The 27970-nt window shown below is 36.3% G+C and overlaps 1 protein-coding gene across 3 annotated transcripts in view; it reads left to right on the top strand.

Moving 5' to 3' along the window:
- The window catches only part of PNPLA8 (patatin like phospholipase domain containing 8), a 42408-nt gene extending 14874 nt beyond the window's left edge, over positions 1-27534 (top strand). For 2 of the 3 annotated variants that reach the window (XM_050902149.1, XM_050902140.1), the window contains 4 exons: positions 2353-2410; positions 4662-4856; positions 24286-24481; positions 26522-27534. In XM_050902149.1, the coding sequence (XP_050758106.1) occupies positions 2353-2410; positions 4662-4856; positions 24286-24481; positions 26522-26796 (724 nt within the window). In that variant the 3' untranslated portion in view covers positions 26797-27534. Of the gene's footprint in view, positions 1-2352; positions 2411-4661; positions 4857-21337; positions 21615-24285; positions 24482-26521 lie in introns of those variants that run through there. The other variant, XM_050902159.1, reaches the window with a different exon arrangement.
- Positions 27535-27970: the final 436 nt, after the last annotated feature.

Below are 27970 nucleotides of genomic sequence, written 5' to 3'. Positions count from 1 at the left end.
GTAAAGTAATAACCCATGAGTGGTTATTACTGGGTAGTATGGGTAAAGTAGTAACCCATGAGTGGAAAAATGTAAAATGCTTACAGGATTTAAACTAATATCAGAAGTGATTTGGGTGCTGTCATGGACAGTTTAATGAAATACCTGTATGCTTGTGGTCAAACAAGATGATTCAGTGTGTGACGGTTGGGATTGAAAATACAGAAAATATTACAATGCTGTTATATTAATCCATAATAGAGTTTCATTTATATATTTACTATTACACTATTTACTATTATATTTACGAAATACTATTTACAGTCCCAGTTACCCCATTTTAGAGAATGTTTCTGTTGCAAGATTGGTAAAAAGTAGCCAGTGACCTAAAGACAACTCACATAAAGGGATTAGGGCTCTTTATTATTAAAAAAAGCAAACAAGTTAAAGCGGTAATTTGAGATAGTAAGACATCTTGAGAATTACCATTCTCATCTTTTCTTCAAGAACAAGGGAGCATTCAATAAAATTAAAATTAGAAGATTTCCTCTTTTAACACAGTATGTGAATAAACTGGAATTAATTGTGTTGTGACTTTGGTAAAGCAAATAATTGAACTGTGAGGCTTGACGAAGACATTTATATAATATGCAGTTACAGTACTAATGCTAGCAACAAAACTAAAATAAATTTGGAGGTGATATTAAACTTTTCTCTTTAGACCTTAATGTTTAAACTTGCGTAGTAGTTTGAGGGATTTCTTGTACCTACTCTGAAGCATCAGTTCCTGGCCTTCATAAGGAACAAGGTGTGAGAAAATAATTATTCAGTTTGATGGTTCCTGTAATTAAGCAGTGGATATTGCTTATGCAGGTTTTTTAATCTTTGCATTCAGGGTTTGGGAAAAAATCTCTTAATACAGATATTTAGGAAGAAGTAGATGAAAGTGGTGCAAATCAGTAGATGTCTTCCATATTTCATCTCTGTCAATCTCATCTTTTATTTCTGTATATTCCCACTTCATGGTTCTGTGTGCCTTCGTCTCCTTCTGTAATCAATTAGTGAGTGCAGATGGCACTCTTCCCCTTCTGGTTGGTGACTGTGAGACTGGAATTAATGCATTTATTGGAAAAAATAAAATAAAATGGCATTATTGATGTAAGAATTGTGTCAGCAGCAGTCTTCGATCATAGGACTAGAAGGTGTCTCCCTTCCTCCCTCCCTCTCAAGGACAAGTACACAGCCATCCTTCAAGCACAGATATCCAGTAGTGGAACAGTAAATTGTCCTACCTCCAAATACAGTTTACTGTCTACATTGAGGACTACTGCTATTGTAGCATTTAAAGCTCCCTTTATCTTCTGACCTGACTACATTGATAAAGGTGTTGTTTTTAACAGTGGAAGCTCTACTACCTACTGTCACAGTAGTGCGAGCTATAGATGGATGATCTCTTAACAGCAGCACATGGAATCACCTTACTTAAAGTGGGGCAATACTGAAAACTGTCTTTGCACCACCTGTGTTTGTGTGGGCTGTGTTCAAGGGGAGGAAGAAAACTTGCTGATTTAAGTGAAAGCCTGTTTGGAATCATTATGGATGGGCACCCACTCCGCAGAGTTTTATACCTTTACTGTAAGCAAATCAAAGTTGAAATAGATGCTGATATGAGATTATTGGCTAGTATGCTGATATCCTCCAGTCTCCTGCACTATGCAGGAGCGCTACCTTCTAGTTAGGAATTAGAATATTGAATTATAGAATTATATATTATTATAGAATTATATTCCCTAATGCTGATACGATGATAAATTACAATGCTGACCACCCATGTGATTTCACTGTCAGATTTATAAAAATGTACGCATATGAAAAAATTCCACCTCAAAAAGGGATGTTAAATGCATATTGAATTATTGTTATGGAAGATTACATGTAGATGTTTTGACTTTGTTCTAAATTGTGTAGAACGGCATCTTTCCTTAGCTTTTGTTTTTATAACAGTTCAGGAGAGTAGTTTTCATTACTATAAAACCGCTTAATAAAGAAGTTGATTTTTTGATTCCTAAATGTAGCAAAGTACTTTGTTTTCCTCTTACAAAGTAGTTGAGTAATCCTGATGATTTATGATTAAGTATGCGGTGAAGTGAGTAACTGAATCAAGACCTCAATCACTCTTCAGACTTATTTCCAACAGCTTAGAAGGTCTGAAATATTGGTGCATTGAAGTCAACCATAGAAATCTGATTATTAAAGTAAAATCCAAGCATTGCTTCTTTTAAATGCAAAGTTCTCAGACGTAAGGGTGATAAAAATGTATGTCTCTTGTTCATGCTAAACTGATGGAGCATTTTCAATTTTTTACACTTGTAGAGAAAAAATGGGCTCAAATCTTATGATTGAAACTGCAAGAAATTCCAAATGTCCGAAGGTAAGTACAGTTTTCTAAGGTAAATACTAATTGTGTATTCCACAAGTACTTTTAAGAGTTCTGAGTAAGAGTACTATCCCTGGAAGAGTATTAGATAAAGAGCATGAGTGTTGATACGCTCTCCAAGCTTCCATATAAGATAACCCATGCTTTTAAAGGATAAAAAAATCATTAGATTCTTAAAATTCTGCAGCAATTTCTCATATTCTTATTTAATACTTTAAGTTAGAATATGTTTCAGAGATGTTAAAAGGCTTATAAGCAGAGAAGTCCTAGGTTAACTTCTTGAAGTTGTGCAAAGTTTGATTTTTTCATATAAGAGAATTCTAGTATCTGGAGATCCTGTCGCATCAGCTGTGATCTGCGTTACTATGTAGTGAGAGAACAGGGTTTCTCCTCACTTTATCTGGATTACCAGGTTTTGTCCAGTCACATTCGTAGGCCCCGAGATCTCTGCTCTTCCTCTATGATATAAAGGGCACCAATTTATTGGATGGGTGTTATATACAGCAGCAGCACGGGAGTGAAAGATGAGAAAGCACGGGTATCTTATTTTTGGTGAAGGATAGGGTGTGAAGAAAGAAGAGAAATATAATAGCACATATTTCAGAACAATCTGTAGTTAACAGGTGTTTTGGTGTCATAGCACTATATTCAATGCTTTACTATTAAATGGAAGATATTCACATTTTTCTAAACGTAGAAACATGTGCTTGACTAATTGTGTTCCTAGTCCATGTCTATAACAAGGACATGAAAAGGCTGGAGTGGTAAGTTGCTTTCCGAGAGAGAAGCCATCCTACGTTGACTTGAAAGTTCTTTGAACCGGGATCTTTGGCTTCCTTCCATGTTCTTCGGTAATAAAATGTGAATATAAATAGAGTTGAAACTAGCTATTCCCAATAATAGCTTTGTAGTGCTGGCAGTGGTGGCACTGTTTACAGGGCACAGCAAAGTCAAAATAAAACATGCCGTTGTGTGCTCTGCTGCTGTTAAATTCATGATGAGATGGATTTTTCCAGAAGGTGCTCAGCACTTTTCAACTTAGGCTGCATCATGAAGTGGAAGTATATATGGGTATTACCAAAACTAAATTCAAGCATCAGTTTGATAAGTTTTCTATTAAATTTTCCAATGTGTTTTTTCTTACTGCTTCTAGTGGTGCTTAGAACCAAACCTTCCTTTTGACAAAACCAGGAAACTTTTCCTCCATCAAGTGATGGAGTACAAGTCATGCATGTGTCTTGCTTCTGCATTGTCATATAGAAGTTATACTTTTCTTGTTTTCTTTTCTATAAGGATGGACTTCCTGTGAATTAAATTATTTAACTTATGTAGCTGAAGAATGGAAATGAATAGAGTGATATCACAGCGTCACCTGCTAGTGCTGTTGAGTAACATTTCACAAAAACACCCTACTCTGTAAAATAGTAAACAAAATAAAATTGAACACCCACTTGGCTGCTAAAGAGTATTTTTCTGAGAGTGCCAGCCAGGCTGGTTGCATCATTACTAAAAGGTCTTGCACATTCTAACACTCACCTGTAACTATAAGTACTCTCACTTCATGTGATTATATCTGTAAGATGTAACTTTTTTGCGGTCATACACTTTGTTTTATGGAAATACCATTTTGGTTTTTCACTTAGATTTACATATGTGATTTTTGTTAATGACATGTCAGTGTCCTTACAAAAAACCTTGAGAGATTTATGTTTGATTCTTTTGGTTTTTTCTTTGGGAGAGATTATTCCTGCAATCCTTTAACTTAGGTTGCAGTATTAAGTAATTGTTTTCTCGGAGAAAGAAATTGATTGGCGTTTCTAACATTCATATTTAATGGCATTGTTGCATTGCTGGTTACAGACTTTTGAGAACGAACTACTGTTCGTATAGGGAAAACATTTTAAAGTCATATAGATGACACCAGCTTTTTGTTTAAATATCAATGGATAGATATTGGTAGAAACAGAACAGCCAGCAGAAACAATTAATTTCAGGTTAAAAATAGCATTTTCTTTAGGGAGTTTGGTGGTTTTTTGTTTGGGGTTTGGTTGTTTTTTTTTTTTACTTTCACTTTTTAAAATTTAGATAGGCATTATAAAAAAGTAAATAAATACTGAACCGAGTAGGATTCCAGAGATGCATTTAATGTATAAATTGAATTTCATATTGTCGGAAGCTGTCATTCTCATATTATTGTTATTATTATCATCATATATAACTATTTTTGTTCCTCCTAACTCACTAGGTAGCTGCAGTAAGCACCATTGTAAACAGAGGAACACCACTGAAAGCATTTGTTTTTAGAAACTACAATCACTTTCCTGGTGTTAAGTCTCATTATATTGGAGGCTGTCAGTATAAACTGTGGCAGGCCATTAGAGCATCATCTGCTGCACCGGGTTACTTTCAGGAATATGTTTTGGGCAACGATCTTCATCAGGTAAGTTGAAATCTTCTCCTTTAGTAAATATTTTCCAGTATTATACCTGAGAAAAAAGTTGTCTGAATTCTGAATCAGAACTAAGCAAATAAGTTGTTAGCAGAAGGGAAATCTAGGACGGATAGGGGTAAGAAAGGAAATGTTTAGCTTGTATAGGCCTTATAGAACTAGAAAGGGTGTAGGCTTAAAAATCTTAGTCTTCTCAGTACAAACTTAAGCTCTTCTGCTGTTCCTTTCTTCTCTGTCTGGAAGGAAACCTTATATGAGTTGTAAATTGCCTCTGACTTCCTGCTTACAACTGGTATTTCATTGAGCATTATTTCACTAAACAGATGGTGTGACTTAAAATCTAACAATACTGTTAAAGTGTGAAAAAAATCAAGTTATGCATTTCAGTGTTCCTTTTATTAGTGCATAATTTCAGTTTATGGTCTACTCTTAATTCTTTCCTTTGATAGCTTATTAAGCTCTACCCTGGTTCTGAGCTAGTAAAAAGAATAAGAGATGCCACGGCAGTAAGATTAAACTCAGAGGACAACTGCAAAAGAAATTCCCTTGAGGATAAAGCAATGTCTCCTATCAACAGTGTATGCTATTTTATTGTATTATAGCTTCTGTTGGTGACCCTGATTAGTAAAGAGCAAGGCAAATTAATTTCTTAGTGTTTTTTAACCATTGTGTTCTTGTCCTCCAGTGCCCCTTTATTGTTCTGCAGTTCTCTGAGTTTTAAAAGAATCCTTGCTACAGTACATACTAATTTAAAACTATTAGTGTTGCTTTTTAAAAAGATCTGATGCAGATCTGTGGCAGAAAAGACTACAAAGGATGACCTTCAGCAAAGACAGCATAGGATTCTATCACTTAAATTTAAAGAAAGCATCTATTACATTTCTGTCATTAATTCATATGATGGCATTAGCCTTAACCACTAGAAAGCAATAATAGCATATTTTGAGTAATAGGATGTACCTGGATCACATACAGAATTTCTCATGGTGTCCATTAAAAGGCTGTGTAATCTCATTAGCATTGTAATGTGCATAAGTAATACTGAAGTTTAAAGACTAACAGATAAATAAGGAGTATAAGATGAAATAGTGAAAAATTCATTAGATTAAGAGATAATAAACAGAAGCATTGATACAGAGAAACAGCTAGAATTTAATCTGAAAAAAACCCAGCATACTTCCATATTTTGAATTAACATTTATAAGGAGATAGAATAATTATCAGCTATATAAAAGCTCTACATAAGTTGGGGGGTGAAGGGGAAAGGTTTCCATGGAGGGCAGGACAGTGCTACTACATCAGCTAGATTCTGAGAATTCTTCCATTTTATTCTGTTTCCCCTTTTTGTTTAGGCTCTTTCTCCTCCCTTCACCCCCCCGCCCCCGAGCCTCCCCAGTGTGGTACATCTTGTTATCCTCAAAACATTTTAATCAAATACTACCTGAAATAAGCAAATAAGTTTTGGGGTTTTTTTAAAGCTAAAAATGGAGTAACACATCAGATATTCCAAGCCTAAGCACTACTTGAAATCCTGAAACGTGTTCATCTTCCATCTGGCCAAGCAAAACTGGAAAGGGAGCTGCTTTAGCCTTTGGAGCTGTTCCAAGCTGCTCCTTAACTGCTTGAATGGGTCAGTGTTAAGCTATGTGAAGCACGTTTCTTCCTCTTCTCACCTTTCTGCCCCCTCTTTCCTTGAATTGAGAGTACATCAAAATCTGTCTGTGCTTCTGCATGAAGAATAGCTAAATAAACAACGTGATTTTTAACTTCTGTGCAGTGCTCAGACAATTATTTGTCTTAACATCATTTCTGAATTACCAGACTTGTGTGAAATGCAGTAAGGTGGGTATTCATTTTATCTGTATTCACTTTTAAGTCCAATTTATCAGACTAGAGAATGTATGATTAGTGTTAATAGAGATCAGATCCAGTATTCTCAGACACACAGAGCTAGAATGAAGTCCAGTTCATTTTTCCTTACTCCGGAGTCTTTGGACAAAGCCCTTCCATATGATCTTACCAACACTGTTTCACAAACTCACCATTCGTTTCTATTTGACATATTTTAATTACTAGAAAGCAAGGGCTTAGGATGTGGTTCACCTTTGTAAGCCATAAAGAACTAAATATGTTTTCAGTACTAAAACTGTTTATTGTAGTAGAACTAGGTGCTAAATTTTCTGACTTAAACTTTCGTATCATCTGAAAATCTCTCTTCTGCCCAGGGATGGTATTTAAACACTTCTGAATTCTTTCAGAGTCCAAAGGTTGTCATCTTTCATGTCTGTCATGCTTTTCTTTCCCCAGATTACACTTTTCTTACCATGTCTCTATTTCCATAATTACCTATTTTGTGTGGGATGTGCTTGGGTTTTTATGGAGAGCTGGCTAGCAAGGTGCTACATGGCAAATGCTGCATAACTGTCTTCATGCAGATTTCTGTCTCGGATTATCAATCCACCACTGCACACTCGAGCTACCTTGAATTACCTTGTTTTAACCCTGGGGTAAGAGCCTCCATGCATGTAGCAGACTGTTACCATTACGTTCTTGGCTGTAATGGTACCTCAGTGGAAAATGCAAGGTAATCAAGAGGTTTTTTCTCTATTAAAGTATCCAAGATGAATTGAAAAGAATACACATGCATAAATACATTTTTAAATAAATAGAATCCTAAATGCAGTCATATTCCTGTTTAAAACAGCTTTGTGATTATTTTTAAAGTATGTTAATAACTCTTAGTCCTTAGTTATAGCTCATATCATAAATATGAGATAGTAGATTTTTTTTTTTGTTAAGCATCTTTATTCTAAAAGTGCACTGCAATTGTCATGTTAAGTTCCTTGGGCAGGTCACGTACGATACTAACATTTGTAGTTTATATGGAAATACTTGCTCTTTTCTGTCTTGCCACTTTAACCTGTACACTGTGTAACAGGTTGGGCTGCTTTTGAACTACAGAAATAAATGAAGCATAACATTGTTAGACATTCTCAATAGTACCATGATTTTTGAAAAGTGCATCAGCACAGTACGCATTAATTGTAAATAATAATTTATGCCAAAGGCTTCAATATTGTAGTACAGTGTCAGAAAGATGATGGTCTTTTGAGGATTTTTTTAATGGATTGGAAACTTCCGTAAATTTATCAGCATAATCTCTTTTCTGAACATAAACTATGCAAGTTTCTTATTAACTTACATATAATCTGCTTCTGCGGTGTTGATATTTCTAAATAATTCAAAGAAAAGACGGCCAAAATGTGAAAATGATTGTAAAATGTATATGAAAATTCAGAATAGTAAATATAATGAGATTTGTTTCCTGGCTTTGAAGTTTGGGACTCTAAAGGATTATATACAGAGACCACATTTTGTATTAGCTTATCAGTCAGTTATACATTTAAATCTGAATGAAAAGCATTCTGGCAGTTGATCTGACTTAGGACTCTTCAAATGTGTGAAAATATTTATTTTGATAATGGAAATTTAATGGATTTGTTCTATGGTCAGCCTGCATATTCTTGTCTTATGTTACCTAGCTTTTGTTGAAATTGGAGTCCTTTCACAAGGACTGTATGAAGTAGTTGAATGAGAGTTCTGCATAGGGTTGAGAAAATCTTTACGAATTAATGTGTGACTCTAGATGTACATGCTGGAATCATGCCTGAACTGAACTGTAGCTGTTCGCTTTAACACTCACTTTTCCATAATCTATATATTTATATACACATGTGTATTTGTGTACACACATGCATGCCCTTTCTCTGGGAACATTCCAGTCTGACTTCCTGTACTAGTCACTGTAAATGTTCAAGGGGATTATGAAGTGTGTTAATTTTTTTAATAAGGTAATAAATTATTTTTACAGTTCTTCTGATGTAATTGTTTAGAAAGAGGTTTCTAGGTGCCTGAACACTTATTCTTATTTGTGCTGCAGATAAGCTGATGCCAGGTTTGTCAAATTTCTGCAAAAAAAGTAAGCAGTTCAAAACCAAATAGCAATATTTACATTCAGGTCAATCATGCCATGCTATCTGGTTCCACTCTGTCAAGTAGGAAAAAACAGTGCAGCTGTTGGTAGATGAGGGGAAGAGGATTAGTATTCTTTGTGGTTCAAAAGAGGAACACATTAACATTCAAAGGGATTTAATCCCTGTAACATGCTTCTCCAGGAGCCGTGCAAGTCAAGAGAGACCAAGTCATGATGTTACAATATAGAAGCTGTATTGCCACATGTCAGCTTTTTTATTTTAAAATCTATTTATGAAGCACTGAGGGCTCTTAACCTCTCCCCAGTGCTGTTACAACCAGTGATTTTTTTTTTTTTTTTTTTTCCTTCCCCCTACTTCCCACGGAGGGATGTTGTTTCTTGTATCTATTCCTCCTCTTTTTTCTTTTTCCCCCCTTCTGTAGCGTGAAAAGCATTTGGGGTACTCAGTGTCACTTCAGTAGACAGTACAGTATGCTGAGGAAATTACCAATTAATTAAAAGAGCAATTTAAGATTTAACAAAATCATTATGCACACTTCATTTACTAGGTTTTACAGTAAAAACTAAATTTGTCCCACAGGATTAATTAAAAGGGCAGCACGGATTGTGTGTGTGGTGGTGGTGAGTTTAACAGCTACAGATTTTTCTCAAAATAAAATATACTCAATTTAATACAAAGGACTTGATCACCTTTTTCTTGATAGCTTCCCATGATTTCATTGCTGCATTACAATTCTATTTATTAAAATGCTGGTGTTGACTTACAGTAGTGTTCAAATAATCATATTTTCTTTGAGCAAAATCAGATAGTAAAGCGGTTAAACTGGCAGCTAATCTGTTAGTGGAATTTTAATAATGCAGGTGTAACAGGATGTGTGGTGAGAATACAACCTAGAAATAAAAAATATATATAGTACAATAATATGATGTAACTAAAATGTCAAGTGACACCTTCATTAAAAAAAGGTAATACACTGCTTCTTCATATTTTTCAAACTTTTCCCTTCCTTGTATTAGGCAGTAAATCTGTAAAGCCATTTCATCTTTGTAGCTTGTTACAGGAGAGGCCTTCAAAAGTGATTTGCTTAGTGGATCCTACCCTAATTGGTTTTACACGGTAGCTTTTAAAATTAGATTCAAGGGTGCTTCCCAGGCTCTAAGAAGACATAGAATATAGGTCACATTGAAGTTCTTTTCATTCTTAGGATATGCCACGGTGATCAGTATGCACCAGAGCTTATACAGACTGCAGTTTAATAGGTGTATCTTGTTCTCACAATGATAGAAACAAATATTTCTTTGTTTCTCTGTCTACTTGTTGCCATACACATTTTCCTACAGCCTTCGAGGCAATGTCACCTACTGTTTAAGGAAGAGGGAATTTACTGGAATGTGTTAGCTACATGGATATGTGCATTTCTTTTTCTCTTATGGATTCTAGAGGTTTGGTTAGCAGCTCTTAAGGTGGACACGCGTGATGCAGTTTACCAGCCTTTGTGAAATTGCTGTGGTATTTTGCAGAGCAGACTGCTTGCAAGATTCCCTGCAGGGACTTGCCGAGTATTGGAAGATTTGTTTAGTGAAGTGAAATTGAGAGTATATTTTCTTTAGGCATTTAACTTGGAAGCTTTATAATTTTTATCTCCAATGATTCAGAGTGATGCTTTGCTAATGTAATTTTCAGAGTGCTTGTTTAAAAAAAAAAAAACCTCACTCTCAAATGAGCTGTATTACATTAACTTTTTTTTTGCTTAGACTTCTGAGTCCATATATCTTTAGTGACACTGTTTACCAGCTAATATTTGCTATAGAACAAATCTTGTAAAATCAGAGGAGGCTGGTATAGCGAAACATTAAGAACTGAGTTAATTCAGTAATCTCTGTACAGACAATCTGGGTTGCTGCTCTCAAGTTCTGATGTTACCGGCCACCATTTCTTAGATCAAAAAGAACAATTTACTGTCAATTCTTGATAGCTTGTAATTTTTATTTTCCCAGGTTGTATGTCTGTCTAATACTGACTTGAATGGGGCCATATTTCCATATGAAATAGCCTTTTGATATTCATTGCAAATAAAAGCCTAAGAATGTAGTGGGACTATTGATATACTTTTACCTCTTCCCTTAAGGAAAGCCTGTTTATGATATATAGTGGTCTGGCGCTTAATGCAAACAATCACTTCATGCTTTGTCAGCTACCATCCAGCCTCTAACTTGCCTTCTGTATTGCAGTTTAGGAAACTGCCCTCTTCTTGTCATGGATACAGGTCTTAGTACTGTGATAGGAATAATTTTCACCATGTATACAAAATGTGTATAAAGTCAATTAGTTCGATACCCAGTGCATTCCCATTAGTTGAATAGGGCACAATGTCTAAGCCCTATTTCCTGTACTGAGCTTCTCTTCCAATACAGGGATTAATCTGTAGTGTTAATTTTGCACATCCCAAATCAGTTGGCAATCTCTTCAAAGATTCTTTACCTTGCAATGTTTCTTTTACTGGGGTTATATTTACACTGCTGTTTTTAGTAGCAGATATATTTTAGATTTCTGGCTACAGAATTTAGAATTATTTCAACTGGCATTTCCTTAGGGAAAAAAAAATAAGGGAGTATAGAATGAAACAGTTTCCCTCAGGTCGAATTCAGTCCTCTGTCGTGGTCGCCAACTACATCATAGACTGCAGTTCATAAACATGTAAAGCTGTCTTTGCTGTTGCTACCCTTGTAGAAGGTTATATCAAGAAGGTATTTCTTCATTTCTCTCATGGCCGGAAGATTTCTCATTTTCACTCTTAAGTCTATTCCTAGCTAATGGCTACAAATTCTCCCTGTGTCAGTACCGTTCTCTAGTTTGCTTTTCTTCTTGTGGTATTTAGCCTTCTGATGTGTATATAGAAAGCACTCATATCCTTTTTTTATTTTGTTAGTCTAAATATGCCAGTCTGTCTCAATCTTGCAAAACAGAGTCTGTGTTCTCTTGATCATCCTAATGGTCCTTCATTGCACCTGCTGCAGTTTGAGTAATCTTTCTTGAAACGGGACTATTCAGTGTGTTTTGGCATGACGCAAGACATATTGTGCAAAGTTGAATGATTCAAAACCAGATTCAAAACTAGCATTTCTAAATTAGTAACAAAATTCAGAGGAGTTAATTTGATCAGGCTGGAACACTGTATTCTAGATGATGTCTTAACTGTCATGTGTTTCCTTTTTCAGAGGAGGGTACAGCTTAGAATTACAGTTGCCTTTTCAACAGCTACTTCATGTATAGGTGGTTTAAGTCATTCTGTGATAGTGCTCTACTCGGATCTTTCTCATGGTTGGTCTGATTCCAACTTAGTTCTGAAGAGCATAGCTTTGTGCTTATGAGCACTTTGGCTATACGTTGTCTCCTTTGGGTTTCCTTAGAGTTGTTCTGTATTTACAGTAAGGCGTTTGTATTTGCAAAGCCTCTAACTTTATAGTAACAGATTACATTAGCAGTTACATGCTTTTGAGAAAACAGTAATAAAGAGGATGAGCCCCAAACCAGCTGTTGAGTAGCTCTGATAGAAAACAGTTCCAGCTAAAGAGTTCCCCATTCAATATAGACATCTGTCCCATCTGATTAGCCAGTTCTTTCTCCACTGTAGTCTTTTTCATCGTTTCCAGTGGTCTGGTATGTAAGGTGCTTATAAATCCAGATTTTCTTCATCTAAAAATTTCTGTGTCAATTTCTATCTGCCTTTGATAAACTCATCTTGTATTTTGTCATCTAGGCATGTACTTCTTAATTTAGAGAACTCATGAAAATTCAGAACTTTTCCTTCAGTTCTTTCTCCCCCTTCCCCCACCCCCCACTGTGGATACAAATACTAGGTAGTTCATATCCAAATCCTGAACCCTTCACATCAATTATCTCCAATAATTAGTTCACTTTATTTCTTAAATTCTGTCCATTTTAAGATCAAATCCTTTAGTTACGAACCTGCTTTGTTTCAGTTGCAATGAAATGAAATCTAATATTTGAGTCAACAAATGAATAAAATTGTATTAAGAAATTTAAGTAGCTTGCATAGTTTTATAAATCAAGGTTTTTTATGGGAAATCCAATTTCAGTTTGAAATTACAATATGAAAGATAAAAAGAAATTTGTGGAGTCTGTAATACATCTAGTTTTAGAAGTTGTGTAGAGTTAGCTTACAACATTCTGATTATTGTACAGTTTTAAACAGATGAATGAGCAGCAGATTTTGAGTAGCATTTATGAGTGATATATCCAATAATACGAGTCACCTGGACTCCCTACAGATCACTACTAGCTTTCATACTCTTCTGTATTTTTCTCAAAGCATTTTGAATTTCCTGACATTTTACTATTACTTATAAACTAGCAGCCTGTGCTTCACAAACACCATATGGAGAATGTGAGTTTGGGCCTGTGTTTGGGGTCAGTGTAGATTCAGCCACAGGCCACGATTTTTTTCTTAGGTTACATGCTGTGATCCTCGCTTGTAATGTTACAGGTAATTCATCATTTGGGAACCACAGTTAAAATACATGCTATTTTGGTGATGTGTCCTGTTGTTCATTGCAGAATTCATTTACTTAAATCTGTGCTGCACAGCTCATGCTTTTAATGAAATATCTGACTATATTTTATTGCCAAATAATTCTTTCTTTTATGATGTCTGCTAATATTTAGCAAATCTTCATCAGTACAGTGTAAGAGTACATTTTCCATATTTTCCAGTACACATATATCTAACATAAAACCATTAATTCAGTAATGTCTTCAGAGCAGCTGGTCATTTTCTGTGAATTAATGACTCGCTGGGATGAGTTAATAATTTAAGATAATCACCTAGCAGTTTATCTCAGCCAACCATTCTTTCTAAAGAAATGTCAAAAGCAAACATGGCTAATGTAGGGTAAAATAATGTAAAATATATTATTAAATGTTTAGCTTATAATAGCAATAGTATTGATAGCTCTCAGAAGCATTTAGCATGACATTTGCATGTATGCAAACAGTGTATTACGGTGTTGCTAATATTTAGGAAAATGATAAATACTCTATGGGAAAACAGTTGTACTGAAAAGCTTTCTTTTCAGTACAAAACTTTCAAACTTTATTAGATTTTTTTTCTTTATGTAATGTGATCTCAGTATAAAGTGTTCTCGTTTTGCAGCTGGTGTAGTAGAAGTACAAATGTAGCTAATGTACCTTCTGATTTTTTTTTTTAAACAGTCAAAGACAGCAGTAATGGAAACTTTTAATATTGGTGTCATTCAATAATATAAATACAAATGCATTTAACTTTCATTTTCTGTACAAATGTTTTCTAAAGAATTCTTCCATTAGCCAGTTCAAGGGGAATCTCTTTTTCAGTGCACAGTTAAGCAGTTACTTCTCGCAGTTCTAGAGTTTGTTTTTCTAGTGTCTGAAGAGAAATCGTAATTTTGAGATAGCTGTACAAAGTAATGAGCACAAGATGTTTATTTCAGGAATTTAAAGGAGCATCTCTGCCTCTCCTTAAGTAACGGAATCCGTTCATTCTGAAATTGTTAGAAATTTGGTGTCTAGGAGGATTGCATTAATATTTGTCACCAATTAAGGCCTCTGGGAATTGGCATAGTGCAGGACGCATTATAAATTGTATGTAGTTGACCCAATAGCATCCCTATTAGCATGATTATGAAGCAAGGGTGAATCTTCCTAAATAAATTGCATGAAATGTTTGTATAAAGAGATAACTGTAGGTCATTGTATGCTTTATAGAAAATTATCTAATGTATTAAAAAAATCTTTTCTCACTCATCTCTCATGCGGCAAAGTGGATCAGACCCACCATTAGAATGAAGCTAAAACAAATTGTTCTAGGGCACTGTACATTTTAGACAGAGATTTGTTAGAAATATTGGCGCCACCATCCATTGCTTGTCACCAAGATAAAGAGGAAACAATTCTACTTCTGTACTGTATCATGTTTATAAAACATTATATATTTTATGGTGTCGAAATAGTTTGTGCAGGGACATAAAGATTTCCTGTACTTGCTGGGAGCTCCTCTTCAGCAGTTTCATCCTCAGTAGTACTGTGACCGGACTGACTGATTACTCACAAGAGAGCCATAATTAATGTATTTTTCAAACATTTTTGTATATATTTAACAGGATAATCATGTAACCTTTGTATTGAGAAGAGTATATTTGTGCTGAACACTATAGGGGCTAGTTTATTGTACAGTTAAATCTGAATGTATGGATTCCTTTTTCACAAAGCATATATTAAAAACTGTAATTTGGTAGCCCAGTGATGCTTGACTGAGCAAGCCTTAAAGCCTTATATGTGAATATACTAACATTCTCATAATGGCCCTGGGTGCCCAGTGCAGTGAGAGGACTAGGTCAGGATGTGAATCTTGAAGTTATCTGTATGAATAGATCTTACAGATAGTAAAAGAACTCTCCTGTTTCTCATTCCTGTCTTCTACTCTGAGGACATTTGCTGCTACTTATGTAAATGTATTGAGCTGACTTTACAGAATGATTCGGCAAGGCATCCGCATTTTACTTATGGAAATTACAGTAAATGTTTTTAGAGTAGTAATTTTTCTAAGAAGTAACCCCTTGTTATAGTACAGCAACTCTTCAAACTCCTCATTTGAAGCAATAAGCCTTATACTTAATCTGCACATTTATTATATTTATGTTGACTTTAAACACAGAATTTAAAAAAATACTTTTCAGAAGTCCATTCAGAATCTTAGCCTATCTTATCCTAGCTTGTGATAGCTTTGTACTAATTCTGTCTCCACTTTTTCACAAAGACAATGAAAGTAAACAACAGAGCAAGTCTGTAGAAGTGAACTAAAATGCAAAGCATGTCTGCATAGGCAGTGAGGTGAAATGGTTACTATGGAGGCAACAAACTCAGCTTCCAAATATCAGACTTGGCTTTCTTAAGTTATATATCCTTCATCCAGTGCTAGATTATTTTCTTCACAAAGTTTAGCATCATTTAAGTGAAACTGTGCAGCACACAGGATGTTACACAGAACAATTACAAGGCACAACTTGAGTCTGACAAAATTAGGAAATGCAATGATAGCCCATGAAAGTACAGAGTATTCTGAACTCGTTAGAAACAACTGCTTATGGTAAAGCATGGTTCAAACTGATTTTTTTATTTTAATACATTAATTTTAAATAACTGTTTCCAAAGTATTGACTTAAATATGTGAGTGGTGACTTGATCCACGTTCACCATAATTATTTAAATGGGACAAGATTTTCAGAAGGTTCTGCGCTACCAGGCTCCCAAGTGGTGTGGAGCACTTTCTTTGAGACTTCCCAATGTATTTTCCTTCCGATTGTAGAATTTGCCCCCATCTGTTTCATAACGTTTAACCAGGCCTTTCTTTATCCCTAGAACTGGGCAAGCAGGGTATCTTTACCAGAGAGTTTTCATTGGAGCATATGCTCCACAAAAGGTGCATTTTTCCTGCTTTAAATAATTTACGATCTGGTAGTCAAATCATGAGGGAGCCTTCCCTGACTATTTTGCAACTATCAAAAAACCTATAGAAAATATTAGCTACACCTTTAGACTTCTGGCTAACAACCAGCAAGCCCTAAAAATATGGTTACAGTTGCATGGGGAATTTTTTGGAAAAACCTGTATGAAAAAAATTTTCATTGAGTTCACTTGGGAATTAGCTGATAAAATATTAAACAAAACATAACAATTGAATGTTTACCACGTGGAAAGCCTTTGGCAAAAGACTGAAAGTAATGTTCCAGCCCCTGAGTTCACTGCTTTGCTATCACTAACAAGCTTGGGTGTAGATGTATTAAGCTCTATTTTAAGATTAATTTATTTTATTACTTCCATTATTTTTATTAGAAATTTTAAAAAGGCCTTCTTCCCTACTGTTTATCTGCATGATGACATTAGGAAAGTTATACACCCTTTTTCAGCACTTACTTGCATTAACATTCCTACTATGGCACTGTGTTCAGTGTACTGCCAGCAAATTAAGTTGACTCAAGTGTGGAGTGGTTTTGCAAAGTTCAGCATATGAAGAAACGTCTAGTACTTGCCAGTGCACTGACCATAGCAGCGCAGAAGAATGCAAAAGGGAAGGGGTGACTCATGTATGTTTGGGAAGTGAAAAACAGAGTTTGCAATTGGTTTGAGAACTAGCTAAATGAGAAGAGGTGGTGAAATGTAGGGAAGGCCAGACAATCTAAGAATGGGAGAACAGAGAATGAGGGGTCTGCTCTGGCTCTTTGCCCAACACCAAGTCCTGAGTCAGAACTCGGGACAATTGCACGTTTTTGTGGATGTTGGTCAGCAGTTTTGTCATTTGAAGAGTTGCTGTGAGTTACTCTTTCAGTTACAGATTCCAAGGTATGAGTTGCATATGGAAAATGCATGTTTGCATTTTCCACAAGACTTAGGCTGAACTGACAAAGTTCAATTTCTAATAAGAATGGCTTTTAAAATGTAATTTCATTTTACACCTAAAGTAACGTGCATCTATGATTCATGTAGTATTTCTTTAAGTAGAGTAGAACCTTAGGAAAACTGGAGGAGGACAGCACCTCAGGGGTCATCTGGTCCAGCCTCCTGTTCAAAGCAGGATAACCCTCAAAGTTAGGTCAGGTTGCTTAAGGCCTTGCCCGGTTGAGTTTTAAAAACCCAAGGATGGAGATGCCACAGCTTCTCTGGCTCTTATTCTGCACTTTTTGAAAGAGTCTGGCTGTGTCTTCTGCCCCTTTAGGTAGTGGAAGACTGTGATTAGATTCCTCCTTGGCTTTCTTTTTTTCCAGGTTAAGCAAACGCAGTTCCCTGCATCTCTTCTCATATGCTATGTGCTTCAGCCCCCAATCCATCTTAGTGCTTCTTTACTGTACGTGTTCCAGTTTTTCAGTGTCTTGTAACTGGGTGTCCAAAGCTGTACACAGTTTTCCCAGTTTGACCTCATGAGTACTGAATAAAAGGAGATAGTCACTTCACTTGACCTACTGGTTTTGCTTTTAGCCCAAGTGTATGTTGATAATCTAGTAGTTTATCTAATATACTGTTCATATTGTCTCTCTTTTTCTGTGTGCACGCAGACAGTACCATACCATAGCAATATATCAAATAATATAGATGAAAGGAGGGACATTTGAAGACATTCCAGTCTGTCAAAAAGGAACTGATAAATTTATTAGGAACTGAAAAGGTTTAGGGCCGTGCATAATGTCAGTATTGCTTTGTAGAATTCAAATTGCATCTGAAGCTTATAGTATAATTTAAAATATCACTTTATATCAACAAGATTTTTACGCCACTGTATATGGTATAAAGATCCTTTTTGTTTGTATGAAGGCTTTAAGACATCAAATTGTGCTATGCTAGTATGGGTCCATGAAATACATGCTTTTCAATTATAAATTATGTTCTGAAAATATATTCCATAAAATAGATAATGGGCACAAAGAATGCAACGATATTCATACACTTTGAAGGTTGCATTCTGTCAGTTCATTTTGCACATCTTGCTAATGTTGGCATTTGCTGATCACTATACTTACAATCATTCTAAAATGCATTATTGTGTAAATACAGTTTTATTCATGGAAAGTCAGACACATGAAACTTCCCCACAGTCATTCCATGGAGTATGCAGTGCAGCTTGTCACTAGTGTACCTAGTTTCCCTAATTTTTTCAGCGATTGTCATATTTTTTCCCCGTAGCACATCACAACTATCCGCTTTGCTGTATTTCTAAAAAGTATTTTACTAGTGTTTGCTTTTGTTTGTTCCCCAGCCATGAATGTCTTTCAGTCCATGGCCTGAATCAATAAATTTAATTGTTTGGGTTAAACTTTTTGCTTCTGGATTACTATTCTTGGTTTGTCATTCTTCCCTCCTGCAGAGCATGCTGGGAAGATCCTAATTCTACCAGTATACTAACTGAAAAATTTAAATTTAAGATTGAGAGATAGGTGGATCAAAGACAAGTGATTGTACCAAGAAAACGGAATATTGGAAATTGAATGGACTCATAAAATGAATGCCTTCCTTCTGAAAATAGAGACAAACAAGAATTCAGATTTTGGCCAACAGGCACCTCTGTACCCATAGATCAGATAAGTTGGCCTTGTTTATTTCCAGTTGTTTAACTGCATGAAACTTTAAAGTGGCAAGAAAGCTCATAGAAACTAATATGGAAGAGGAAGCTATTGTGTTAGTCACCAAGACATTCCATACTACTAGCAATCATTCAGTCTTTTGGTTATATTGCATTTTGGTTAATGTATTTTTATAAACATCTTTTAAAAGCTGAGTGCTTACAATAAAAATATTTTAATTGGTAAGTTATAAATAATTTAAATTAGTTTTTATAATATTATATAACTATAGAATAACTTCAACAGAATCAGAAAAAAAAATTAAGATACCAAATTTAGCAGTTCTCCAAATTGACAGACTAAATACATAGGAATTTGGAGCAAGGATCAGTGAAGATTCTTGTGATCTCAGTATATCGTATGTACAAAACTGCAGAGTTGATCACTTGGAATTGTATTCCAGTGTCTCAAGGACAAGCATGAAGAAGGATATGTGATGATTTCTTAAAATTACTTTTTTAAAAGTTTAGATCTGGCTTTCCTATTTCTGTATTTGTAGTTTAATATATATCTTGGGAAAGACTTCTTGTCCAGTTTTATGAAGATAGAGGAATTATTCAGAATCAGAAAGGTTAGTTGCTATTTTTTAATCTTAGAACTGGAAAATTCTTTGTTGTTTACAGTTTTCTTTGAATTCACATAAATGTGAAATCATTGCAACTAATTTTAAAACTTGTGAAATACTTTTCCACAAGAATTTCAGCCTTTGACGTCATTAGCTTTAAGGTTTCTGGAGCTGCAGAATTAAATAGATTATTGCAGTATTTCCTTCATTGAGTCCTTAATAGTCCGATTTAAATAATAACGTTGTTTACTGCTTCAGTAGTTGGATCATTGTAAGCAAAAGAGCAATATGATGAACATCTTAGTTTAACAGAGTAAGCTGATTTGAAGCACAATATTGATTGGGATGTGGTCATTATCAACCATAATCTGTTTGGAGGGGAAGAGAAAAAGCAGTTGCCTTCCTTATTGAGTCCTACTTCCAACTTTCCAAAAATGACATGTATCTATATAAATGCTAGAAGTTATGTTAAAGGTGTTTAAATTGAAAATTATTAGGAATGGATATTTACTGTCATTTCAATAAACCTAAACTGGAGAATGTTTAAATATGGAAATCATTTCACAAAGCTGTTAGTTATCATCACAATACACACTTGGTATGTGTAGATATGCATACATTACCTTCCTTTGATCTTTTATTTGTCAATATTACAAAAATATTGTAGTATTCTAGTATTATATACCCCCTAACTTTTGATAACACTAATTTTCCCATGGTGAAGCAATCAACATTTAATTAAATTATATTGACAAGATCAGTAGAAATTATTTGGTAAGCATGTTTTTAATCTAGGATTTAAAGAAAAAAGTAAGCACCACAAAGATAACTATTAAGATTTTAGATTAAGATTCATGGGGAATTATATCAAGGACAAAAACATTCTTGTATTTAGTTTTCTGTGTAGAAGCTAATTTAAACATAAGCAAAGGATAATAAGCACTGAAGAGACCATTCATTTTAGCAGTGTTTTGAGCAAAGCGGACAGTATCCAGAAGGAGTTCAAAGAGCTTTTTGTAGGTTGAAATGAAAGCTTAATTAAAAAAAAAAAAAACCTCAAAAAAACTCAGCTCAGTAATCCTGTTTTTTACTTATCTAGCACAGCTGTAGTTAAAAGGAGTTTCTCTAAAATGTTTATCAACTCCAAAACTTTTTTTATTCTAAGCTATTCCTGAGTAGGGTTGCTTTTTTGTTGTTGTTCTTGTAATGTGATGGTCAGGTATGGGATATAGGGAGTTCAGGGAGCTTTAGGACATAGGGAGTTTTTGCATAATGTTTATTGTAGTCAATATGCTGTTTCTTTTATATTTTAGATGTTTTCTTTGTATAGATTTTGAATGGCTATAAAGATCTTTGTCTCTGCTATTGACAATGTTTTCAGCTTAAGTTTTGCTTTTATAGCTTTTTTTTAAGGCATTCCCAATATAGAAAGTCCTATTGAATTCAAAGTCCAAAGTAATCTATTTCTTAGTTGGAGCGAAGATCATTTTCCTTTGAACATACTTTTTGAGATTTGCTGGATCAAAATCTCCTTGTCTGAATGCTTCTCAGACTTACTGTCAGTCAAACTGATTCTTACCAGTCCTAAAGTATTTTATCCCAGCCTCATCACCGACGCTTTTGACATGTTGCTAGCAAAAGATGTCTCTTCTCACTTCCAGACTTATAAGAGTAGCCTTTGTTCCTATTAGTCTTTGCTGAATTCTGATCTTCAGACAACTTAAAGAAGCCTCGTGTTCCCAGGGCCTGGTTGTCAGGGGGACTTGAATCATCCTGATACCTGATGAAAGGACAATACAGAAGAGCTCAAGCAACCTAGGAGATTTCTCAAGTGCATTGATGACAACTTCCTGACACAATTGATGGAGGAGCCAACAAGGAAAGGTGCTTTGCTCGACCTGATGCTTATGAAGAATAAAGAACTGGTCAGGGACATGAAAATTAAAGAAAGCCTTGGCTACAGTCACCATGAGATGATGGAATTCAAGCTCCTAAGAGAAGGGAGCAGGGAAAAAAGCAGGACTACAGCCCTGGATTTCAGGAGAGCAGACTTCATCCTCTTCAGAGCTCTGCTTGGAAGAATCTCATGGGCTACGGCCTTGAAGAGAGGAGGGGTCCGGGAGAGCTAGCTGATACTCAGTGATCACTTCCTCCAAGCTCAAGAAAGGACCATCCCAACAAGTAGGAAATCGGACAAAGGTGGCAGGCATGGATGAGCAAGGAGGTCCTAACTGAACTCAGACATAAAAAGGAAGTGTACAAAAGGTGGAAGCAGGGGCAGGTGACCCAGGAGGAGTATACAGCGTTCCTGTCCAGTCTTGCAGAGATGGGGTTAGGAAAGCAAAAGCCAGCCTGGAGTTGAATCTGGAGAAGAATGTGAAAGGCAGCAACAAAGGATTCTACAGGTACCTAAACAGCAAAAGGAAGACTAGGGAAAACGTGGGCCCGCTACTAAATGGGGCTAGGGAACTTGTGACAAATGACATGGAAAAGGCCAAGGTGCTTAATGCTGCCTTTGTCTCAGTCTTTACCAGTAAAAACAGCTTTCAGGAATCCCAGGCCACTGAAGCTAGAGGGAAAGTCTGGTGCAAGGAGGACTTACACTTGGTGGAGGAGAACCAGGTTAGGGAGCAGTTAAACTGAACATACATAAATTAATAGGGCCTGATGGGTTGCACCCATGAGTGCTGATGGAGCTGGCTGATGCTGTTGCAAGGTGACTCTTGATTATCTTTAAATGATCATGGTGATTGGGAGAGGTTGGGAGAGCCAATATCATTCCTATCTTCAGGAAGGGTAAGAAGAAAGCTCTGGGAAACTACAGGCTAGCTGGCCTCAGCCCAGTCCCTCGGGAGGTGATGGAAGAAATCCTCCTGGAAAGAATTTCCAAAGTCATGAAGGACAAGAGGGTGATCATGAGTAGTCAGCATGGATTTACAAAGGGGAACTCATGATTGACCAACCTGGTAGCCTTCTGCAATGAGGTGACTAGCTTGGTGGACAAGTGGAAAGCAGTGGATGTTGTTTACCTCAACTTTAGTAAAGCCTTTGACACTTACTTCCCATAACATCATAGACAAGCTGACAAAGTGTGGGTTAGATAAGTAGACAGTGAGGTGGATTGCAAACTAGCTGAATGAGCAGGCCCAGAGGGCTGGGATCAGTGTCACAAAGTCCAGTTGGAAGCAAGTCACTAGAGGTGTACCCCAGGGGTCAATACTGGGGCCAGTACTATTTAACATCTTCATTAATGACCTGGATGATGGGACAGAGTGCACCTGCAGGAAGCTTGCAGATGGTACAAACCTGGGAGGAATGGCTAGTACACAAGATGGTTGGGCCACCACTCAGAAGGACCTCAACAGGCTGGAGAATTCTCATGAAGTTCAACAAGGGGAAGGGCAAAGTCCTGCATCTGGGGAGGAGTAACCCCATGCACCAACCCACACTGGGGACTGACTGGTTGTAAAGCAGCTTGACAGAGAAGGACCTTGGGGTCCTGGTGGACAACAAGCTGAACGTGAGCCAGCAATGCACCCTTGTGGCAAAAAAGTCCAACAACATCTTGGGCTGCAGTAAGAACAGTGTTGCCAGCAGGTCAAGGGAGATGATTCTTCGTCTCTGCACTGCTGAGGCCGCATCTGGACTACTGTGTCCAGTTGCTCAGTGCAAGAGAGACATGAGCATACTGGAGCGAGTCCAGCGCGGGGCCACGAAGATGATTAAGGGACAGGAGCATTTCTCATATGAGGAGAGACTGAGAGAGGTGGGACTGTTCAGCCTGGAGAAGAGAAGGCTCAGGGGGGATCTTATCAATGTGTATGAATAAAGGATGGGAGGGAATGAACATGAGGGAACTGTGCTCTTCCCAGTAGTGCCCACTGACAGGACAAAAGACAGTGGCACAAATGAAAACACATGAAATTCCATCTGAACACAAGAAAATTTTTCACTGTGAGGGTGGTCAAATGCTGGAACAGGTTGCCCAGAGAGGTTTTGGAGTCTCTATTTGTGGAGATATTCAAAACCCGCCTGGACATGGCCTTGGGCAATGTGCTGTAGCTGACCCCGCTTGAGCAGGGGGCTTGGACCAGGTGAGCTCAATAGGTCCCTTCCAACCTAAATGATTCTGTGATTTTCCAAGTCTTAAATCAAGGCTATAGCATCCTGTGTAATGACTGTGCTTATAAAGTAGCTTTGGCCAAGCTTAGCTCTTGTGATTTTTTTTTTTTTTATTTTAGAATCTGCAGGTAGTGATTTGGATTTTGTTACAGAATATATCCGTGTAATACCAGTAATAAACATTTTGAGATGCAGACTTTTTGATTGTTTAAGAAATTGTCAATATGCGTATCTGTCTTACCTAAAAGGCCTTCAGAAGATGAAGTCATAACTTCTTCAGATGTTCCAGTGAATGCTGCTGTTTCAGCCTACCTCTTCTATACAGTACTCCAACAGCAGAACTGACCACAGGCCCAGGAGCTGCTCTGACAGTGTCCATAAGCCCAGGAAGCCTAGCTACACAGCTGCTGCATAGCACAAACAGAGCAGTCCCACAAAAGATGGAAATTAATGCTTGTGTGATTTAATTGATTTTGTGTATTAGTGCTATGCTAGTTTATAGTTGCAGTTTCTTTTATGACCATAGGTTATGTATAGTATTAACATTTGTATTTATTTTTAATTTACAGGATGGAGGTCTGCTTCTAAATAATCCTTCTGCGCTGGCAGTTCATGAGTGCAAGTGTCTTTGGCCAAATGTTCCATTGCAGTGTCTAATATCGCTGGGCACTGGTCGATATGAAAGCGAGGGAAAGACCAATGTCACATACACCAGTTTGAAAGCCAAACTCACAAATGTTATCAGCAGTGCAACTGATACAGAAGGTTGGTGTCTTAAGATAACATTTGTATTGTGACTGTTTTCAACTTTTTTATGTTTCTTAGAATTATAGTTCCAATTCAGAGAGCAATCTGCAACCTTTTGTCTTTCCCTTTCTCCTTTCTACTTGCCCCATTGAAACTACTCGAAACATGTCTCTAACTCGTTATGTATAGTTGGTGGTTTAGCACCAGTATTACAGGTTTTCTGGAGATGATAATATGAATGCGTTTCTTAGCTTTGTCTCCGTGAATCTTTGTCTTCACTATGTTGTTGCGAAGCTCTTTCAGCTTCTGAGTTCTCAGCTGTTAATATGAGATTGATGACATAGGTATACTAAAGATAAAAGATACCTTAAATTGATCAGAATGACAACGATGATCCAACACGATTTATACGAAGTGATATGTTTTTACTTGTGCTTCAGGATAAAGTCATACTCAGGAATTCATTTCAATAGAAGAATCATGTTTTCTTGTATTTGGTTTGTTTTTCCCATAAACAGAAATGCTTAATAGTTAATATAGAACACTGATTGGTTTTCAACAGCTTCAGAAAAAGTATTTTAGTTCTGTTCTTTTCTATATGTGCTTCTATACATGTGCTTTTCCAAGGACTAGCCTGTATCTGCCAATGGTCATGACTTCCATTGCTGTCAGGAGGAGCCAAGCATGTGTTTTCCAAAATAATCTCTGTTCCTAAGATGGGAGTACACTGGAACTCCATCACTAGCAGTTTACATCTGTTTTCTTTTTATAAACAGGAAATATTGATATGCAGATGCTTCCCCCTCGCCAAGGAAACTAATACTGTAAAAAGCTAGGGAACAAGAAATACTCTTACGGTCTAGATCCCTTGCTGCATGGTCTCTGTCAACTGACTCATTAGTAAGAAAAAGCTAGATTTTGGGCCACCTTTGTTTTTTGCACAATCGTGGAAAGGCAGTGGGGATTGTGGGAAGGAGAGGTGTGCTGTCCACTTTCTGTCAAGGGAAGAAAATTTTCATTGCAGCTGAAAAATCAGGCAAGAAATTTGATGAGGAAGAGGAGGAAAAGTTCATTGTGGAGACCAAAGGAGAGGAAATTGAAAGAGGGGAGAGTAGAATAGCGCAAATGGGAAGTTATATTATGAAGGAAAATGAGGAGAGCATTAAATAGGGCAAGAAAGACTGGACGTGGTGAGACAAGAACAGAGACACAGCTGTCACAGATTTCAGGTTAACAAGAATCTTTTGCTGTAGTCTTACTCATATTTTTTTCACTTTAAAATTTTTATATAACAGTAGATGTCTAAAAGAATGGAGGAGCGTGGTAGGAATGCAAAGAAGATGGAAATAAAAGACAATGAAAGATGAAGGAAGTAATGGAAATAGAATTTTAAGGGAGCCAACGAAGAGAAGAGAGAAGGAAGAGAGGAACATAGAAATACATTACATAGCCAGTTTATTATTGTACTAGTTAACTGAACTGTTATAATTTATCTTGAATACTTTCAATTAAATGAATGTTAAATTCAAATCCAAAATCTGTAGTAATATATAAAAAATTACTTAGTTGCAAACAAAAGAAAGCTTTAAACCTACCTATTTTTTACTGCAATCTTTGAGATTAGAGAAGAATATATAGCTGTCGTTTTCATAATACCTACTTCTGTTCGTACTGAGTGTAACAAATCATGAGTATCCTGAGTGGGAATATGTACGTTACAGTCCTGCTCTTCAGAATGCACTCTCACTTGGAATGGAATGGAATGTACATGTAATTAAAAATCTGGATAGCTGCAAAGCCTTCTTAATTGTCATACCAGTGAAGTTGTCTTAGAATAAAAGATGAAGCTTTTCCAGAGTAAACAGAGCTACAGGGTCATTTGCAAACCTTCTAATGAGAAAGGGGTTTTGATAAGGCAATGGTGGAAAAACATTTACTCAGCAAAGCAGCACATACTTACACTTACTGTGTCACTCCAGAGCACTTGTTCAGAGACTGTAGGACCGTTTGTCTGTCTCATCTAACTGTAACTGTTTCCTCCATTTGTTTTCAATACAGAAGTTCACACCATGCTGGATGCGCTGTTACCTCCAGATACTTATTTCAGATTTAACCCTCTTATGAATGAAGATATACCTCTGGATGAAGGTCGTAAAGAGAAGCTCAACCAGCTGCAGACAGATGGAATTCGTTATTTAGAACGAAATGAAGAAAAACTGAGAAAAGCTGCAAAAATATTAACACAAGAAAAAACAACTTTGCAGAGACTTCAGGACTGGATAAGATTAAAGGCTGACATGTATGAAGGCCTTCCATTTCTTTCCAAATTGTGAATAAGTAATGCATGGAAGATCATAAATGTAAATCTTGTTCCAGAAAATCTATTCAGTACTGTAAAGGAAGAATGTTTATTGGGGCTAAATAACATCTTTGGAAAGCTATCAGAATTCTGGAGAAAGCAATTCAGGATGGCTGTTTTGTGCACACTTACTTGATGCAAGATTTTATGGTGTTAAGTATCTTTTGAACTTTACAGATCTTACTGTTGCTCTACTTAAGTTTCTTAAAGTCGGTAAAACTGAAAATTATGAAAAAAATTGTGCTGTGCATTTTTGGATGTATGTACCATAATTATGGTGGCAGTAAAACTTTATCAACTACCAGGCTTCTGCAAAATTAACAAAAAGTAAAATCCTCATTCACTTTAGTGTAGGCAATATACCTGTTAGGCTCTTATGTAGCCAGTGAATTTAATAGAAATGTAACGTTCTTACAAAAACTTTGCCTGTGTTAATTGCACTTTCACATTTGAAAGATAACATGTAAATTCTTTTTTTATTTTCAGTGGTTTTTGTACATAACAGTATTGAGTAAGATGTTTGGATGACTATAAATGGCATATTAAATTATCAGAATTAACTGATATTTTTAGGACTTGCTGCTTATTGTTTTTATCGGGATAACTTCAGATTGGTTCCTTCATTATTTGAAAATAATCCCAAGCCCCAAAACTTCAGTTGAGCAGCTATTCCTGTCACAGGATAAAGGAAATAAAATCTTGAAACAGTTCACGTGAGTGAGAAGCTTACTATAGAAGCTTCAGTTTTGTGTGCCAAACTTCAGGTGTCTCTAGTCAAGAAGAAAATTAGTAGTTGATACATGAAATAATAAATTATGCATTTCCTTTTGTCTTCTAACTTTCATATATGCATCCTCTTAAAATTAGCTTAGAGTTGTGAAGTTAACATTTAGAGCTTACTATGATCTTACTGCTCATTCCTTTGCAACTTTCTGCTTATCTCAAGAAGGGTGGTGTGGTAAGCTATGACAATACAGTACGTCAATGAAACAACATTTTCAACAACAGGAAGGTACATGCGAGTTCTTCGAAACAGTATGACTGCAGTGAAATTTGAGTTAGACCCAGCTGCTGTCACACGTTGGGCATGTACCCGTTAACAAGATTGCTTGGCAGGTTTCTGGGTGAGTTTTTGCCTCTTAGTAGAC

This window comes from Gymnogyps californianus, chromosome 1 (assembly GCF_018139145.2).
Source record: "Gymnogyps californianus isolate 813 chromosome 1, ASM1813914v2, whole genome shotgun sequence".
Lineage (NCBI taxonomy): Eukaryota > Metazoa > Chordata > Aves > Accipitriformes > Cathartidae > Gymnogyps > Gymnogyps californianus.
This window is presented reverse-complemented; position numbering and strand designations above follow the sequence as displayed.